Source organism: Carcharhinus amblyrhynchos, unplaced genomic scaffold, assembly GCF_965287045.1.
Source record: "Carcharhinus amblyrhynchos unplaced genomic scaffold, sCarAmb.v2.hapA scaffold_48, whole genome shotgun sequence".
NCBI classification, from domain to species: domain Eukaryota; kingdom Metazoa; phylum Chordata; class Chondrichthyes; order Carcharhiniformes; family Carcharhinidae; genus Carcharhinus; species Carcharhinus amblyrhynchos.
The window spans coordinates 1,073,087-1,092,222 of NW_027649789.1; the positions used below are offsets into that span (position 1 = coordinate 1,073,087).

The following is a 19,136-nucleotide window of genomic DNA, read 5'->3' on the forward strand; positions in this document are numbered from 1 at the left end:
GTAAGGGGATCAAATGTTATAGAGAAACGATGAGACAATGGGTTTGGAAACGTATGAGCCATGATTAAATGGTGGAGTAGACTCAATGAGCAGATTTTTTTTATTCAAAAATATACTTTATTCATAAAAATCTCAAACTATTGCAAACCTACACATCTACAAATTGCAAACAGTGCAGAATAAAAGCATTTTTACAGTAGTACACAAATTACAGTCATTAAATTTCAAAACTATATACTTGCCTAAAAATTTACTGTGTGCAGAATGAGCAGCATTCCTTAAATTCTGCTCCTGTATCTTATAACTTTTTAGTTTCACTCTCACTGTTATGTACAGTATTTATACTAGTCCCCCTGCTCTTCATTAGCTTGTGTACGTATTAGTTTCAGCATTCCAACGGTTCCCAATGAGGGAACAGAGTTCATGTACAGTGTCTGGTGATAAAAGGGTTAATTCACCAGCTGAGGTTCTTGCTGTAAACTCCAATCCCTGTCAATATTGTTCAACATTCACACTGCAGTAACCGGTTCCCAGATGCAGACATGGGACTGACTGAACTTGTCTGAGGTTCACAAAGAGCAGCGCCTGCAGTAGGTGTGAGCCACCAGCAGATGGTGGCATTGTGTGACTTTAATCCCCAGACAGTGAAAGAGGTTTTGAGGAGAGGCTGGTGGAGCCTTTAATTCATTCACAGAGACAGAGAGGAAACTCTGACAAGATTGACCAATCTGTCCTCTGCTGGGTACTGTCAGAATCACACACACTGTTCCCTCTCTCTGGAGAATGATCTCTGCTGCTCCATTTTGAAAGGAGGGTGAAGACTCTGTTGCTGAGAACACTGACAACACATTGCTGCTTAAACAATGGTTTGCAGCAATCTTTCCTTCAATGTGGAGACTAAAACTACAACAGTTTTCCAGCTGGGAAACCAGGTAAGCAGGGAAATCACTGCCAGGCCGGAGGGGCTGATGGAATAGGGAGGGAGAGGGGCAGGAATGAAGGGTTTGGAAGGAGCTGTCAGAGATCTTCACAATTCAGGATTTCACTGTAACCGGTGGAGCAGCAATGTTCACAGATTGAAATGTTCACACTGTCACTGTCAGTCCTGATCTGGATCCCTGCAGCAACTTCAGCTGTCTCTTTCCATTTGAACTGAACCAATTTCCCCCCAGTCTGAAACAGATTAAAGATGAAACAGGAAATAAACAGATTGAACAACAGGGTAAATAACAGGAGACTGGAGTTAATGGGACAAATCTTCTGGTCTCTGGATCACCAGAGACCCAGACACACAACTGAAGATGAGCATCGGGACCCTGTGCATGTCCTGACACACTGATCTACCTGGGAATTGTCCCAGAGGTAGTAACTACTATTGGGGAATTCCCCTGCTGCAGTTAGAGTCAGAGACTTGGGACAGATCCACAAAATTTACCTGGATAGTTACTCAGGTAATGTTAGACAGCTCACCACCTGGGCTAATACCTGAATAGCACAACCGAGTCCCCCAATCACTTCCCACTGATCCCCCATACTCCACCTCCCACAATCTGACTAGACCCACTCATCCCTACCTCCCCTCCAGCCTGGCCACCTCCCATGAGCCCTTAAACCAATCAGACTAACCCTCCCAACTTGGCCTCATCCTGACCCAACCTCTCCTCACCTGACATAGAAACATAGAAGATCGGAGCGGGAGGAGGCCATTTGGCCCTTCGAACCTGCTCCACCATCCATCACCATCATGGCTGATCGTCCAACTCAATAGCCTCATCCTGCTTTCTCCCCATAACCTTTGATCCCGTTCACCCCAAGTGCTCTATCCAGCTGCCTCCTGAATACATTCTTGACTAAATCTCTGACTTAAACTCATTCCCCCAGAACCAACCCCACCCCACTACCCTCTTCAAAGCTATTAACCAATCCCAACCCCCCCACCACACAACCACATCTGTTTAGACCCCAACAACATGACCAACTCCCAGACACCATCCAAACCCCCGATTAACCCTCCAACCCAACACAATACAACTCGTCCACTCCCCCGACACCCAGAACTAATCCTCCAACCTCTCCCCAGCTCCCTGACTAACCATTCATCCAGCTACACACCAACCCATTCACTCCCCCCATCAACTAACACAGAGCTCCCTGGGGTCACTGTGCTGTAAATAGGGTGTGTGCTCTCTCTTCCCCGACTCTGCTCTGATGGAGCTCCCCGGGGTCACTGTGCTGTAAATAGGGTGTGTGCTCTCTCTTCCCCGACTCTGCTCTGATGGAGCTCCCCGGGGTCACTGTGCTGTAAATAGGGTGTGTGCTCTCTCTTCCCCGACTCTGCTCTGATGGAGCTCCCCGGGGTCACTGTGCTGATGATTCTGGGAGAAATATGCAGCAGTTTCAGGTTGGGGGAATTTTCACACATTCCGGCAATCTGCTTACCATTGCTGCTGCTTGGAAGATTCTGGCCCATTTACATTTTAAATCCATTTATACTTTAATTATTACACTAAAAATTAACACAAACACTCACTCTATCCTCTCCAGACTCCTGCAGGTCAGTATGAGGCGGCGGAGAGCAGGGATAGATTGATCTGTGAAGGAGTTTAATTCCAGGTTCAGAAACCTCAGTGACTGTTTTGTACAGAGAGCGGAGGCGAGATCCTCAGCACAAGAATCTTTGAAAGCGTTACTATACAGACTGGAGACCAGAGAGAGAAATAACAGGAATCAGGCTCAATCCCCAGTGTTTTATATAATACTGTTAATAACAATAATAATGTATTGTAGGAGACATTCCAAAAACACAACTTGCATTTCTGTAGAATGAGGAAATACTCAATGCTGAAAATGAAATATAAATAAACTGGAAATGTTCAGCAGGTTAGGGAAATATTTGTGAAGAGAGAAACAGGGGTAAAGTTTGAGCTTCCATTGGAACTGGGAACTGGCAGTGAATTGACAGGTTTGAAGGGACAGCGGTGGGTGGCTGGGGATGAAACAAAGAAAGGACAAACTGGAATTACAGGAGTGATTAAACGGTAAAAGTGATGATGGGACAGGACCATAATCACAGGATCCCCATGTCCTTACTCGGAGTGGCTCGGGAGGGACATGGGATGGTCAGTGGTTTCGGAATGCAGTTTGTGGTGAGGGTGAAGATAATGGCTGTGATTTTCCCAGAAGCTGTGAATTCCCAACATGGGGATTGGAAATGGGTGGTGTGTCTGTGTGGGCAGGATAGGCAGAGTTATGAAGGTGATATTGTCAGAGGGGGACAATTAACGGCTGGCAGGCAGGGGGAGCTGCCCACTGAGGCAGCCTGGGCAGGGTACAGTCCCGGTTCAGGCAATGCTGGCACCATCTCCAAAGGCAGCCAGCAGGACTTTCAAACACAGCAGCTCTGGAGGGAGCAGTGAGGGAGCTCTGCTTACTGAATGAGGGGCTGAAATGACAGAAAGCAGAGCAAGGGTTGCTCCCCAATCACTAATTCCTCCCTGGAGGGACTCCTCCTGGCTGCTCAGGCTCGGAGGGAGGTCCTGTTCCCTCAGGATGGGAGGAGGTTATCCCATCATTACAAGCCAGTCTGGATGGAGATTGCTGGGAGGTGAGCAGGTTTCAGACACGTGGTTACAGTGTGGAAAAGGATCAATGTCCTGATGTGTTCTGACACGGTGAGTGCAGCACAGCCTGATATGTGAATAAGGATGAGAGTGAAATTGTAGAAAGAACATCTCCACCCAGACACTGGCAATGCAAAGGCAGCAGCATTGACTGTCAGAGACATGTCCGTTAGGCTGGCACCAGCATAGACTAGAGCAGGGTTCACCAACATATTCACTGGGCAAACACATGGCAATGTTTTTCTCACTCAAGGGGCCGATGAGTAAATTTCAGAATGATCAAGTTTGGCACAGCAGAAATTTCTATTAAAAACTAAACTGAGATATGAAAAGAAACAACTTGCTGAGCACAATAATGAGGAATAAATAAAGATGATGATTAGAGTTTAATCCTCATCAATCACAAATTGTTTCTCTCCCACATTTGCTGCAGATTGGCTCAAAAACCCATCAGCAGCAAACATGGGAAAGAAACGGCATGTGATTAGAGGAGCAGCTCCATACAGATTCTTCCATTCAAACTGAACTGTGTGACTGAGATTCTGGAAACTCGCTCCGGGGGCCGCATTGAGGGGCTTCAAGGGTCACATTCACCCCTTGGTCCACACGTTGGACAACCCTGGGCTAGTGCATGTGTTTGATGAGTGAGGAACAATTTGTGTGTTTGGAAAGAGAGCAAACATCATCAGGGAATGAGTGAAGAAGATTGGAGACATCCACGTCTTGCCATCCTTACACCAATGGAAGATGAAGTGCTGGATCAGGAAGGCCTGGGGGCAGAGTGGGTAATTACTGCTGGTGAGATGGGTTGAGTGGGTGGCCTAATGAATGGGCACAGGAGAGTGTCTGGTGAGGACAAAACATAGAGCTTGTGTATCCATCACTGGTCACAGAGAGCAGTCTGAAGGACGTATTGGGGTCAGAACAAAATAACTAGGAGCAGCAGAAGGCCATTCAGCCCCTCGAGCAGTCTCCTTCATGGCTGATCGAATTGTAGTCACAATTATTTTCCCACTCGCTCCTCTGTAACCCTTGATTCACTTCTGAATCCAAAATCATTCTTAACCCAGCCTTGAATATATTCAATGACTCTGCCACCACTAGTCTCCAGGGAAGAGAATTTCACTGACCAACAACCATCTAAAAAATAAATTTCTCCTTCTCTCAGTCTTAAGGGATTGACAATTACATTTGAAAATCTGTCCCCTTGTTCTGGTCTCTCTTACAAGAGGAAACAGCCTTTCAGCAACCATCCTGTCTCATCCCCTCAATACAATCACCTTTTAATCTTCTGAACTTACACAGATTTTGCTCCAATCTGCTCAAGTTTTCCTCATAAAATAAATCTCTCCATCCCAGGAATCAGCCGAGTGAATGTTCTCTGAACTGGTTCAAATACAATTCTATCCTTTCTTAAGTAAATAACTCAACACTATACACATTACTCCAGTTGTGTTCTAATGAAGGATGTGTAAAGCTGCAGCAAAACCTTCTTACTCTTACCTTCCATTCCTATTGCAATAAGAACGTTAAGAAACAGGAGCAGGAGTCATCCATTCTGTCCTTCAAATCCACTCCATCATTCAGTGTGACCATGGCTGATCCTCTGCTTCAACACCATTTCCAACATTATCCCTGCATTCCTTGATTCACCAGCATTCTAATGGGAAACAAATACCCCTCATCTCAGCCTAAATAACTGCCCCTTATTCGCAGACTATGTCCCAGGTTTCAGACCCTCCAGCAAGGGGAAACATCCTTTCTACATCTGGTCTATTGAGCCCTGTAAAATAGTGTAGGTTTGAATAAGTTCAGCTATCATTCTTCTAAAGGCCTGAGAATAAAGTGTTTTTGTTCCTCAGAGGACAATCCATCTGTCCCTGGACCTATTTTAGTGAACCTTCTTTACATGCCAAGTACATCTTTGCTTCAGTCAGGAGACCAAAACTGTCCACAATACTCCAGGTTGGTCTCAGCAAGGCTGCATAGAATTACAGGAAGACATCTTTTTCCTCAACTCAAATCCTCTTAGAATAATGGCTAACATACCATTTGTTGTCTTAACTGCTCTCATCTTCGCTTTCAGTGCCTCATGAACAAGGACATCAAAATATCTTTATCATGGTGAATCCATCTACCATGTATATCTTTGGAGTTGTCTTAATGTCAGTTTTATTTTCTAACAAAATTAGATAACCTCATATTTTTCCACCTTGTCATCCAGCTGGCAAACATTTGGCCACTCCCTGAGCCTCTCCACGTCCCCTTCAAACATCACTGCATCCTCCTCACAATTCAGATTTCCACATGGTTTTCTATTCATCGCAAATTTGGAAATATTATATTTGATCCCCACATCCATATCATTGATATAGATTCTGAATAGCTGAGACCCAAACACTGATCCCTGCCGTACTCCACTAGTTAGAGGCTGTCAATCCAAAAATAACCCATTTATTCCAACTCCTTGTTTCTGTCCACTAACCAGTTCTCAATCCATGCTGGTATATTTCACCCAATCCCATGTGCTCCAATTTTCTTTAATAACCTCTTATGTGTGAATCATCCAACTGTAGAATCCCGACTGTAGGATACACTCGGATGGAGTATTTTACCAAGATCCACTCCCCACAACATCACAATTTACTGGGGCTAATCCACCTAACCTACACATCTTGGGACAGTAAGGGCAATTTTATCATGGTGAATCCATCTACCATGCATATCTTTGGAGTGTGGGAGGAAACCGGAGCACCCAGAGGAAACACACACAGACACTGGGAGAATGGAGAAACTCCACACAGTCACCCAAGGCTGGAATTGAACCCGGGCCCGTGGCTGTGATACAATAATGTTAACCACTGTGTCACCGTGCCAGCCTTTCATAAATCCATGTTGGCCCTGTCTAATCCTGCCATTAATTTTGAAGTGTTCTTTTCTCACTTCCTTTATTATAGATTATTATAGGATCTTCCCTACTCTCACTGTCAGACTAACAGATCTACAGTTGCCCGGTTTCCTGTAACCCCACATATTTACGTTGCTAATCCCCCCACCTACACATCTTGGACACTAACAGGCAATTTAACATGGCCAATCCACCAAACCTACACATTTTTTGGACTGTGGGAGCAGCCGGTGGAACCCACACAGACACGGGGAGAACGTGAAAACTCCACAGACTGGAATGAATCCGGGTCCCTGACGCTGTGAGGCAGCAGTGCCAACCCCAGTGCCACATCTTCACTAATACAATCCTTGAATTAGTAACAGTTGGAACACTTCTGCTGCTGTTTTTTCAAATGAAAGGAATCTATTTTTGCTGGAAACGCCGCATATTTACACATCACCATGTCTAAAACAGCTTGTTTTGTGATTGGCACTGGAACGTACTTCTCCAAGAAATTACTTGAATACATTCTGTGAACTAATCTTCTATTCAACTTTTGACAATCTGAGCGATTTATACAGTAAGTGGAAGAACCCATAGGAACATTGACATACAGAGGGATCTGTGTGTTCAAGTCTACAGATCCCTAAAATGGCAACACAGGTGGATGAAGTGGTCAAGAAGGCAGACAGCATTGACTGGGGCATCGAGTATAAAAGTTGGCAAGTTATGTTACAGCTGTATGAAACTTTGGTTGGCCACATTTGAATATTGGTTGCAGTTCTGTTTGCCACACTACCAGAAGCATGGGGATGCTTTGGAGAGGGTGTAAAGAAGGTTCACCAGAATGTTGCCTGGTCAAGGGGGGGGTTAAGTTTTGAGGAGAGGTTGGATAAACACGGATTGTTTTCATTACAAAAAGGGAGGCTGAGGGATGACCTGATGGAGGTATACACAATTATGGAAAACTTTTCACACAGAGGGTGGTGGGTGCCTTGAATGCACTGCCAATGGAGGTGATGGAAGCAGGCATGTTACCAATGTCCAACATGCATCTTTATAGATACATGAACAGGAGATAAACAGAGGAATATAAATTGGGCAGTAAGTACTGGGTTTGCATAAGGATTAAGAGTCGCCGCAGGCTTGGTAGGCTGAAGGGCCTGTTACTGTGTTGTGTGGTTCTTTGTTCTTCTTTGTATAAGATTAAAATCACCCGTGATTATTGCAGTATGTTTTTACAAGACCCCATTATTTTTCCTGTGTACTGTGTTAGAGATTCTAAGTATTGTTAGGGGCCTATAAATCATTCCCACAAGTGACCTTTTAACTGAAAGGGTGTGTGTATGTGAACAAAGAACAAAGAACTACCCAGCACGGGAAACAGGCCCTTCGGCCCAACGAGCCCGCGCCGCCGAATCCTCCTACACCGACCCTGCCCTGCGTGTCTGCGAGTGGAACCCCTAACTTAGCCAGATTCAGTGTCAATTTGATATACCAATCAGCCTAAGAGCACATCTTTGGGGTGTGGGAGGAAACCGGAGCGCCCGGAGGAAACCCATGCAACCACAGGGAGAATGCACAAACTCCCACAGACACAGGCCCAAATCCATGTATCTGCACAGCTAGCAGTGCTAGTCACTGAGGTGTTGTGGTGCCCATCTACCGGTCCACGATCAAGCACACACACCGACACGAAGTACTATGCCACTCCCGGAACCTCCAAGAGCAGCCCACGCACGACCCACCGTGTGCATGCCCCTTGTTTGACAACAAGGTGGACCTCCACCTGCAGAATAAAAAGACAAAAACGTTAACATATAAGTCTGCATTTCCGGTGTCTCCTGAGGCTCTGACCCTATTTAATACCCCCTACTATAACCCTCCATCCTTGTTTCGCTCATGTGTCTGTCTAAGTAAACCTTAAACAAGTCCAACGTGCCTGCCTCCACCACCTTACTTGGTAGTGCGTTCCATACCCCCACGACCCTCTGCGTGAAGAACCTTCCTCTCACATCCAAATTATACCTCTCCCCCCTCACCCTTAGATCATGACCTCTCGTAATTGTACCCAATCTAGGGAGCAGTCTCTCACTATTGACTCTATCTATTCCCTTCAGTATCTTATCTACCTCTATCATGTCTCCCCTCAATCTCCGTCTTTCTAAGAAGAGTCCCAGTTTCTCCAACCTTTCCTCGTAACACAGTCTTTCCATGCCAGGCAACATCCTGGTAAACCTCCTCTGCACTCTCTCCAGGGTCTCCGCGTCCTTCCGGTAGTAAGGCAACCAGAACTGGATGCAGTACTCCAAATGCGGTCTAACCAACGTTCTGTACAACTGAAGCATTAGACGGCAGCTCCTATACTCGATACCCCTTCCTATAAAGGCTAGCAATCCATAAGCCTTCCTAACAACCTTCTCCACTTGTGTCACAACCTTCATAGACTTGTGAACCTGCACTCCCAGGTCCCTCTGTATTTCTATACTCCTAATCGGTCTACCTTTTATCACGTAGCTCCTCTCTGCATTATTCCTTCCAAAATGCATCACCTCGCATTTGTCAGGATTAAATTCCATCTGCCGCCTATCTGCCCAATGTACCAACCTATCTATATCCTGTTGTATCACCTCACAATCCACTTCAGTACCCGCCAACCCTGCCATCTTGGTGTCATCCGCAAACTTGCTGATCACACCACCTACGCCCTCTTCCAAGTCATTTATGTATACTACAAAGAGGAGGTCCCAGTACTGAGCCCTGTGGCACACCACTGGTCACTGGCCTCCAGCCCGAAAAGGTCCCCTCAACAACTACCCTCTGTCTCCTATTACCCAGCCAGTTCTCAATCCACCTAGCTACCTGACCTCGTATCCCATGCGCCTTAACCTTTTCTACCAGCCTACCATGAGGGACTTTGTCAAACGCCTTACTGAAATCCATATAGATGACATCAACGCCTCTCCCATCGTCAACCGTTTTTGTCACCTCCTCAAAGAATTCTACCAGATTCGTAAGGCAAGACCTCCCTCTAACAAAGCCATGTTGCGTATCCCTAATCAGATCGCAACGCTCCAAATGCTCATACATCCTACCCCTAAGTATTTTTTCCATTAATTTCCCTACCACCGATGTCAAACTCACCGGTCTATAATTTCCAGGGTTATCCCTACTACCTTTTTTAAACAGCAGTACCACATTTGCTACCCTCCAGTCTTCTGGGACCTCACCTGTGTCCAAAGAAGAGACAAAGATTTGCGCCAGAGGCCCAGCAATTTCATCTTTCACCTCCCTAAGCAGCCTGGGATAAATACCATCAGGCCCGGAGCTTTATCCGTCCTTACGCTACCTAAAAGCCCTAGCACTTCCTCCCTCGTAATAGATATTTCCTGCCACTGATCCACAGCTCCCTCCAAGACACTACACAACACCAAACCCCTCTCCTTCGTGAATACCGACGCAAAGTATTCATTCAGGATCTCCCCCATTCCCTCCGACTCAATACATAACTCCCCACTTTTGTCCCTAAGAGGACCAATTTTCCCTCTAACTACTCTCTTGCTCCTAATATAGGAATAAAATGCCTTTGGATTTTCCTTAATCCTACCAGCCAAAGCCATTTCATGCCCTCTTTTCGCCCTTCTAACTCCCCTTTTTAGCTCCCTCCTACTCTCTCTATATTCCTCCAGCGCACTCTCTGTACCCAGTTGTTTTGACCTAACATACGCCTCCCTCTTCTTCCTGACCAAGTCTTCGATACCCCCTGCAATCCACAGCTCTCTAATCCTACCTTTCCCATCCTTCCGCTTAACCGGCACATACCTTTTCTGCAACATTATCAGTTTGCCCTTAAAAGCCTCCCACTTGCCAACTGTGGACTTGCCAGCTAACAGTCCCTCCCAATCAGCGTCCTTCAGCTCCCTCCTAATCCGGCTATAGCTCGCCTTTCCCCAGTTCAGCACTCTCCCATTTGGCCAGCACTTGTCCTGTTCCATTTTTATCCTAAAGTAGACGGACTTGTGGTCACTGTCAGCCACATGTTCGCCTACCTCTACCTCACCCACCTGCCCCGGCTCATTACCCAACACTAAATCCAGTATAGCCCCTCCCCTAGTCGGACTAGTTACATACTGCTCTAGAGACCCTTCCAAAACACATTTTACAAACTCCTCCCCCTCCGTAACCCCAGCTCTAGGTCCCCTCCAATCCACTCCAGGAAGATTAAAGTCACCCACTACAACCACCCTATTCTTCCTGCGCCTATCCAAAATGCCCCTGCACATGCCTTCCTCCACTGACCTCGGGCTGTTGGGTGGCCAATAGTATACCCGAGCATCGTAATCTCTCCCTTTTTATTCCTCAACTCCACCCACAGTGACTCAATCCCTAACTCCTCCATATTGTCCTCCCTCTGCACTGCTGTGATGTTCTCCTTGACTAACAGTGCCACCCCTCCACCTCTCTTCAACCCTCCTCTGTCACACCTAAAACACTTGTACCCAGGAACATTCAGCTGCCAGTCCTGCCCTTCCCTTAACCATGTCTCCGTTACAGCCACCACATCTAACTGCCTCACAAACATCAAGGCCCTAAGCTCATCTGTTTTACCCATCACACTCCTCGCATTGAAACAAACACAGTCCAACCCACGAGTGTCCCTCGGAACCTCCTTCTCCCTGATACTTTTCCTTTCACCCAACTCTCTCCCAGCCACATCCTCCCCCCCCCGCCATATTAGTTTAAACCATTCCTAAACACCCCAACTAACTTCCCCGCTAAGACACTAGTTCCCCTCCCATTCAAATTCTCCCCACCCCTCCTGTACAGTTGCCCTTCTCTCATAAATACTTCCCAGTGGTCTACAAAAGTAAAGCCCTCTACCCTACACCAATCCCTCAACCATGCATTCAGCTGCATGATCTCGTCATTCTTTGCCCTGCTGGCACTAGGCAGCAACCCAGAGAATGGCACCCTGAAGGTCCTGCTCTTTAGTTTGGACCCCAACTCCCTAAATTGCCTACGGACCTCTACCCTACTCCTCCTTCCTATGTCCCCCTCCCCTATGTGTATTATTACCTCTGCCTGGGTCCCCTCCCCTTTCAAAATTCCCTCTACCCTTTCTGTTACGTCCTGTACCCCTGCTCCAGGGAGGCAGACCACCATCCTGGAGTCACACCTCTGCCCACAGAACCTCCTATCAGTACCTCGGACCCTCCCATCCCCTACCACTATCACCTTGCCAGCCCCCTTCTGTCCCCCTAAGTCATTCTGGCCCTCCTGCCTATCTTTCTGTGCCCCTGTCGACGAACCTTGGGGGGCCACTGGGGAGGCCGGGGGACCCTGACTACTCTTCTTCTTCCTCTTTTTCCGCCTAACAGTCGTCCACCCTTCCTGCTCTTCAGCCCTTGGGACCTCTTCCTGCTCATGGTTCCTAGCCATTATCTCTTCGTTTTCCCTGACCAGAAACACATCCTCCAAACGCCCCTCGAGTTGCCTGACCCGGGCCCTCGAGCGCTGCAACTCTAAACATTTAGCACAGATGTGTACCTTGGGGAGACATGACGCCACCAAGATCTCCCACATGCGGCACCTAACACAGCTTATGTTCCTCCCTGTAGCCCCTGCCATGTCCCAACCTCCTGTATGTGGCAAAAGTTAGAAAACTGCAACTCCCTTCTCTAAGCCTGCTCTTGCCTAAGCCCAGCGAGCCAAAGCCCTTCTCACTCAGCTCCCACTCACTCCGCTGCCCGCTCCCAACGCTGCCCGCTGTATGCTGCTACTTCCTTTTTTACACCCCCCGCTCCCCCTTCCCGACAATCCCCTCGCCTAACTTCCACTACGGAAGTAAACTACACTCTGACAAACCCCGTGAACCGGAAGTACAGCCACAAAGCGATTCCAAGGTAAATCAGGCACTCACCACAGCCACAGCCACCAGATACACTGCTCCAGAGAACAATGTGGGTATTGCTTTATACAGGAACAACAGAGATAGCTAGTTGTTATGAGTTATACTGTGTCATCTTTATGTCTTGCAATTGGTAAAGGTTATGCTAATTTTTGTTGTTAGATTCTAACTGCATTCTTAAATAAACTGTGTTTGATAAAAGTATCCTATTGGGTCACTTGATTCATACCTGGAGTGAAACACCTCATGCTCATCAATACCAAAATCAAATGTAAAACCAAAGGTCCAGGCTAACTTCACAAAACACCTTGGATTTTCTGGCCTAAGTCTTAACAATTGCCTCCATTCACGCTTTTCTCCCTCACAAAAGGAGGATTGAGAGACTGGGTGACACCTGTCCCCCTGTAAGCATGTGAATGGTTCCTCATGGGGTCACCGTTACATTATTCCCCTACACCCAGGGCACAAAAATCAATGTGATTGACATTCCATTGCATTGGGATCAGAGAGAGAAATAACAGGGATTAGTGAAAATTCAGGTTCTGGTTCATAACTTCCAATCCCTGGGCCTTTATAGAGGTTTTCAGCACAGAAAGAGGCCCTTCGGCCCACCGTGTCTGTGTCAGCCATCAAGCACCAATCGATTCTAATCCATTACCAGCACTTGCTCCATAGCCTTGTACGCTGCGGCATTTCAAGTGTTTGTCTGAATGCTTCTTAAATGTTGAGAGTGTTCCTGACTCCACCACCCTTTCAGACAGTGAGATCCAGATTCCCACTACCCTCTGGGTGAAAAAACATTTCCACAGAACCAGAGAATCCCCACTGTGCAGAAGGCTCCCAATCGCCCCATCCGCTCTACACTGACTCTCCGAAGATGCATCTTAACCAGGCCCACACAACTGCTTATCACTGGACATTTACCATGGCAAATCCACCAAAACTACACATCTTAGGACACTAAGGGATAATTTAGCATGGTCGATCCACCTAACCTACACTAGTTTGGACTGTGGGAGAAACCAGAGTACCTGACAGAAACCCGCACACACGGGGAGATCGTGCAAACTCCACAGGCAGTCACCAGAGGCTGGAATTAAACAAAGGTCCCTGATGTTGTGAGGCAGCAATGCTAACCACTGAGCCATCTTCAATTCTCCTCTGGAACTTCTGTTCAATGCCTTAAATCAATACAACTGGTTACTGCCCCCAAAAACGAAGGAGAAAGGTTTCTTTCTGTAATTTGATAGAACTCCACATGGTTGTCCCCCAGCCTTCCCTGTCTGAGTAAAACACCAGGAGCATTGACATACAGAGGGATCTGTGCGTACTTGTCCACTGATCCCTGAAAGTGGTAACACAGGTGGATAACTTGGTCAATAAGACATGCAGCATGCTCGCTTCATTGGCTGGGACATCGAGTATAAAAGTTGGCAAGTTATGTTCCAGCTGTATTAAACTTTAGTTAGGCCCAATATGGAATATTGAGTGCAGTGCTGATCGCCAGACAACCAGAAGGATGTGGATGCTTTGGAGAAGGGGAGAGTGAATAGATGACAATAAATGGAGGACAGGACATGGTGGTGGAGTCTCGCTGTTAGTAACAGATGATGTAAGTAGAGAGAGTTGAACTTAGTTCCAATGATCAAGATGCAGAATCAGCTTGGGTACAGATAAGAATTAACACAGTTAAAAGATCACTTGTGGGAATCATTTATAGGCCCCTAACAATATTCAGAACCAAAGAAGGTTTACAAGGATGTTGCCTGGTCTGGTTAAGGTATGAAGAGAAGTTGAATAAACTCGGATTGTTTCCACCGGAAAGACAGAGGCTGAGGGGTGACCTGATAGAGGCAGATATATGGTTGATAGTTGGAGCCTTTTCCCCAGGGTGGAAAGGTCAACTACAGGACGGGACAGGTTGAAGGCAAGATGGGGAAAGCTTAGAGGAGATGTACAGGGAAAGTTTTCACAGAGGGTGGTGGGTGCCTCTAATGCACAGCCAGTGAAGTTGACAGAAGCAGGCACGTTCCCAATGTTCAAGGTTTATCTCGATAGAAACATGAACGGGAGACGAACAGAGGAATAGAAACTGCGAATGAGCAACAAGTACTGGGTCTGAATAAGAATGAGTCGCTGCCACAGGCTTGATGGTCCGAAGGGCCTGTGTCTGTGGAGAGCTGTGCACATCTGAGGAGGAGGAGAGAGCCTCAGAGGGTGCAACATAACATTATTCCCCCACACCCTCAACATAAGGATCTGTGGGACTGACTTCCCATTGCTCAGGGATCAGAGAGAGAAGCAACAGGAGTCAGAGGAAAAGCAATTTTCCTTATTCATAACTGACACCAATAGTAATGGGCAGTGTTTTTATACAAATACCAGTGGTGAAATTATATTGTTGAATATTCAGTTATTATAAACACAATCTCACACAGTCTGCTACTTACCGCAGTTTCTGTATTTTACAGTCCGGATTCCTCAGAGCCACAGACAGCCGTTTCACTCCTGAATCTCCCAGTTTATTGTGACCCAGATCCAGATCTATCAGTGAGCGGTTTGTACTGAGAGCAGAGGCCAGGTCCTCGGCACAAGAATCAGTGAGACCATTATCCCAGAGACTGGAGATCAGAGAGAGAAAATAACAGGAATCAGGGTAAATCCACAGTGTTTTTAAGAATAAGATCATTAACAATAATAATGTACAGTGCGGGACATTCAAGAAACACAACTTCAGTTCATACAGAAGGCAAAATTATATTAATGCTGTAAATCTGAAATATGAATAAATATGTTGGAAACTCTCATCAGGTCAGGCAATATCTGTGAAGAGAGAAACAGATTTAGTTTCAGTTTAATTAGTTAAAATTAGAAATTGGAAGTAGCAGTGAATTAAATTGTTTTAAGTGACAGGGAGCTGGGGATGGGCGGGTGACAAGGAAAGAACAAAATGGAAGTGCCGGAGTGATTAAATGACAAAAAGGATGATGGAGAAAGGGAAGAGCACAGGATTCCCATGTCCTTACCCCGAGTAAAAAGTCTGGTCTTGCTGCAGCTGTATAGGGCACTGGTGAGGCCGCAGCTGGAGTACTGTGTGCAGTTTTGGGCGCCGCACCTGCGCAAAGATATTTTGGCCTTGGAGGGAGTGCAGAGGAGGTTTACTAGGCTGATACCGGAGTTGAGGGGGTTGAGCTATGAGGAGAGGCTGAATAAACTAGGCTTGTACTCATTAGAGTTTAGAAGAATGAGGGGAGATCTCATTGAGACGTATAAGATGATGAATGGGATGGATAGGATAGAGGTGGAGAGACTCTTCCCGCTCAGAAAGGACAGTAGGACTCGGGGGCACAGCCTCAAGATAAAGGGGAGGCGGTTTAGAACGGAGTTGAGGAGAAACTTCTTCACTCAAAGGGTGGTGAATCTCTGGAATTCTCTGCCCGTTGAAGTGGTGGAGGCTGCCTCACTAAATATTTTTAAGACACGGGTTGATGGGTTTTTGATAAGAGAGGGGATTAAGGGTTATGGGGAGAGGGTGGGAATGTGGAACTGAGCCACGACAGATCAGCCATGATCTTATTGAATGGCGGGGCAGGCTCGAAGGGCCAGATGGCCTACTCCTGCTCCTATTTCTTATGTTTACCAGGTTTAAGTCCAACCGATTTATTTGATAGTAAACTCAAGCTTTCGAGGTTAAGCTCTTCTTCAGGCGAATGGAGTGTTAAGGCCTCAGACAGAGCATATAAAGCACAGACAAAAAACAAAATCAGCCCGGGAAACAGGCCCTTCGGCCCAACGAGCCCGCGCCGCCATCTCAACACCACCAGTTCCCACCTCCACCCACGACCCCTGTCTAATGTTTTATGGCCATCCAGATTGAGGGAAAACTGATTTAGGGACAATTTGTTCCTGCCAATCAGCCTAACAGCACATCTTTGGGGTGTGGGAGGAAACCGGAGCACCCGGAGAAAACCCACGCAAGCACGGGGAGAATGCGCAAACTCCCACAGACACCGGCCCAAATCCATGTGTCTGCACAGCAAACAGTGATAGTCACTGAGCTGTCGTCTTGCCCAGTATCTGGTCCAGTTTAGGCACACACTAACGACATGAAGTACTAGGCCAATCTCGAACAACCAAGAGCAGCCCCAGTACGACCCATCGCCTGTATGCCCCTCGTTGGACACGAGGTGGACCGACTTAAAACCTGTGAATGAAAAAGAGAAAAAAAAAATTATCATACCAGATCCATTTACATTACCAGGGATGCCCCAATGCTAATGAACCTTATTTAAAACAATCTCCTATATCCACCCATCCCCAACCCACTCATGTGCCGAAGTTACTCTTAAAGGACTCTAGCGTGTTTGCCTCCACCACCTTACTTGGCAGAGCATTCCATACCCCCACTACCCTCTGTGTGAAAAGCCTCCCTCTAATATCTGTGTTGTACCTCTCCCCCCTCACCTTCAGTCCATGGCCCCTTGTCCTACGTGTCTCTATTATAGGAAATAGCTTACCTCTGTTTACTCTATCTATACCCTTCATAATCTTATATACCTCTATTAGATCCCCCCCTCAGTTGGCGTCTTTCAAGGGAAAAGAGCCCCAATTTCTTCAATCTTTCCTCATACCCCAATCCTTCCATACCAGGCAACATCCTGGTAAACCTCCTCTGCACTCTCTCCAGAGTCTCCACATCCTTCCGGTAGTAAGGCGACCAGAACTGGACGCAGTACTCTAAATGCCACTGTCTGGAGACAATACACATCTCTTTAACCTGTGATCAGTGCTCCTTCTGCTCACATTGTTGGCCACTTTAAGACTTGAACAGCAGGTTAGGTGTAAAGATTCACATTCTAATCAGTAATCTGTAAACTGTCTGTGCTTTATATGCTCTGTCTGAGGCCAGAACTCTCCATTCACCTGAAGAAGAGCTTAACCTTGAAAGCTTGTGAGTTTACTATCAAATAAATCGGTTGGACTTAAACCTGGTGTTGTCAGGGTTTTTACTGTGTTTACCCCAGTCCAACGCTGGCACATCCACATCCTTACCCTGAGTCACAGGGAGGGACGTGGGATGGTCAGTGGCTCAGGAATGGAGTGTGTGGTGGGGTTGAAGATGATGAGAGAGAAACCTTTTTCACACTGCCAGTGGATCAGGTCTGGAATTACAGTCGGGAAGTGTGGTGGAGGGAGGCTGTATCAAAGCAGTCAGAAAGGAATTAGATGATTATTTGAATAGAAACAATGAGGGAGGATACGAGAAAAAGGCTGGAGAATGACACACATTCCTAATGCTAATTTGGTGAGCTAGTACAGACACGATGGGCCAAATGGTCGACAGACAGGAGGGGCTGATTGTGGACAAGTCCCCAGGACCGGATGGAATGCATCCGAGGGTTCCGAAAGAAATGGTGGAGGTGATAGTGGATGCCTTGGTGATTATTTTCCAAACGTCGCTGGATTCCGGGGAAGTGCCGGAAGATTGGAAAGCGGCTAATGTTACGCCGTTGTTTAAGAAGGGTGCCAGGCAAAAGGCAGGGAATTATCGGCTGGTTAGTTTAACGTCTGTTGTAGGTAAAATGTTAGAATCCGTGATCAAGGAGAAAATACTGAGGCATCTTGAGGAGAATTGTTTGATAGAGCAGACACAGCACGGTTTCATTAAGAGGAAGTCGTGTCTGACAAATTTATTGGAGTTCTATGAGGATGTGTCTAGGCGGTGGATGTGGTCTTTCTTGATTTTCAGAAGGCGTTTGGCAAGGTGCCTCACAAGAGGTTATTACAGAAGGTCAGGGGGCATGGAGTTGGGGGTAGGGTGTTAGCGTGGATAGGGGATTGGCTGTCAAATAGGAGGCAGAGAGTGGGGGTCAATGGGTGCTATTCAGATTGGCGGTTGGTGACTAGTGGAGTGCCCCAGGGGTCGGTGCTGGGGCCTCAGCTATTTACCATTTATATAGATGATCTGGAGGAGGGAACCGAGTTTATGGTGGCGAAATTTGCTGATAGAACATAGAACATAACAGCGCAGAACAGGCCCTTCAGCCCACGATGTTGCGCCGACCAGTTAAAAAACAATGACCCACTAACCTAAACCAATCCCTTTTTGTCCATAAACCTATCCACGGATCTCTTAAACGCCCCCAAACTAGGCGCATTTACAACTGCAGCAGGCAGGGCATTCCAATCCCTCACCACCCTCTGGGTAAAGAACCTACCCCTGACATCCGTCCTATAACCCCCCCTTAATTTAAAGCCATGCCCCCTCGTGCTAGCTTTCTCCATCAGAGGAAAAAGGCTATCACTATCCACCCTATCTAAACCTCTAATCATCTTATATGTTTCAATAAGATCCCCTCTTAGCCGCCTTCTTTCTAGCGAAAACAACCCCAAATCCCTCAGTCTCTCCTCATAGGACCTCCCCTCCATACCAGGCAACATCCTGGTAAACCTCCTCTGCACCCTCTCCAAAGCCTCCACATCCTTCCTGTAATGTGGGGACCAGAACTGCACACAGTACTCCAAGTGCGGCCGCACCAGAGTTGTGTACAGTTGCAACATGACGCTGCGACTCCTAAATTCAATCCCCCTTCCAATAAACGCCAAGACACCGTACGCCTTCTTAACAACCTTATCCAGTTGATTCCCAACTTTCAGGGATCTATGTACACATACACCTAGATCCCTCCGTTCATCCACACTATTCAAAGTCCTCCCA

The 19,136-nt window shown here is 46.8% G+C and overlaps 1 protein-coding gene across 4 annotated transcripts in view; it reads right to left on the minus strand.

Annotated features, from left to right (window-relative positions):
• Positions 1-552: 552 nt before the first annotated feature.
• LOC145337430 (NACHT, LRR and PYD domains-containing protein 3-like) overlaps positions 553-19,136 on the minus strand; it is a 97,771-nt gene continuing 79,187 nt past the window's right edge. For 3 of the 4 annotated variants that reach the window (XM_080182203.1, XM_080182204.1, XM_080182202.1), the window contains 3 exons: positions 14,869-15,039; positions 2,531-2,698; positions 553-1,173 (listed from right to left, as the gene is read on the minus strand). In XM_080182203.1, coding sequence (XP_080038329.1) covers positions 1,086-1,173; positions 2,531-2,698; positions 14,869-15,039 — 427 coding nt within the window. In that variant the 3' untranslated portion in view covers positions 553-1,085. Of the gene's footprint in view, positions 1,174-2,530; positions 2,699-4,160; positions 8,300-14,868; positions 15,040-19,136 lie in introns of those variants that run through there. The other variant, XM_080182205.1, reaches the window with a different exon arrangement.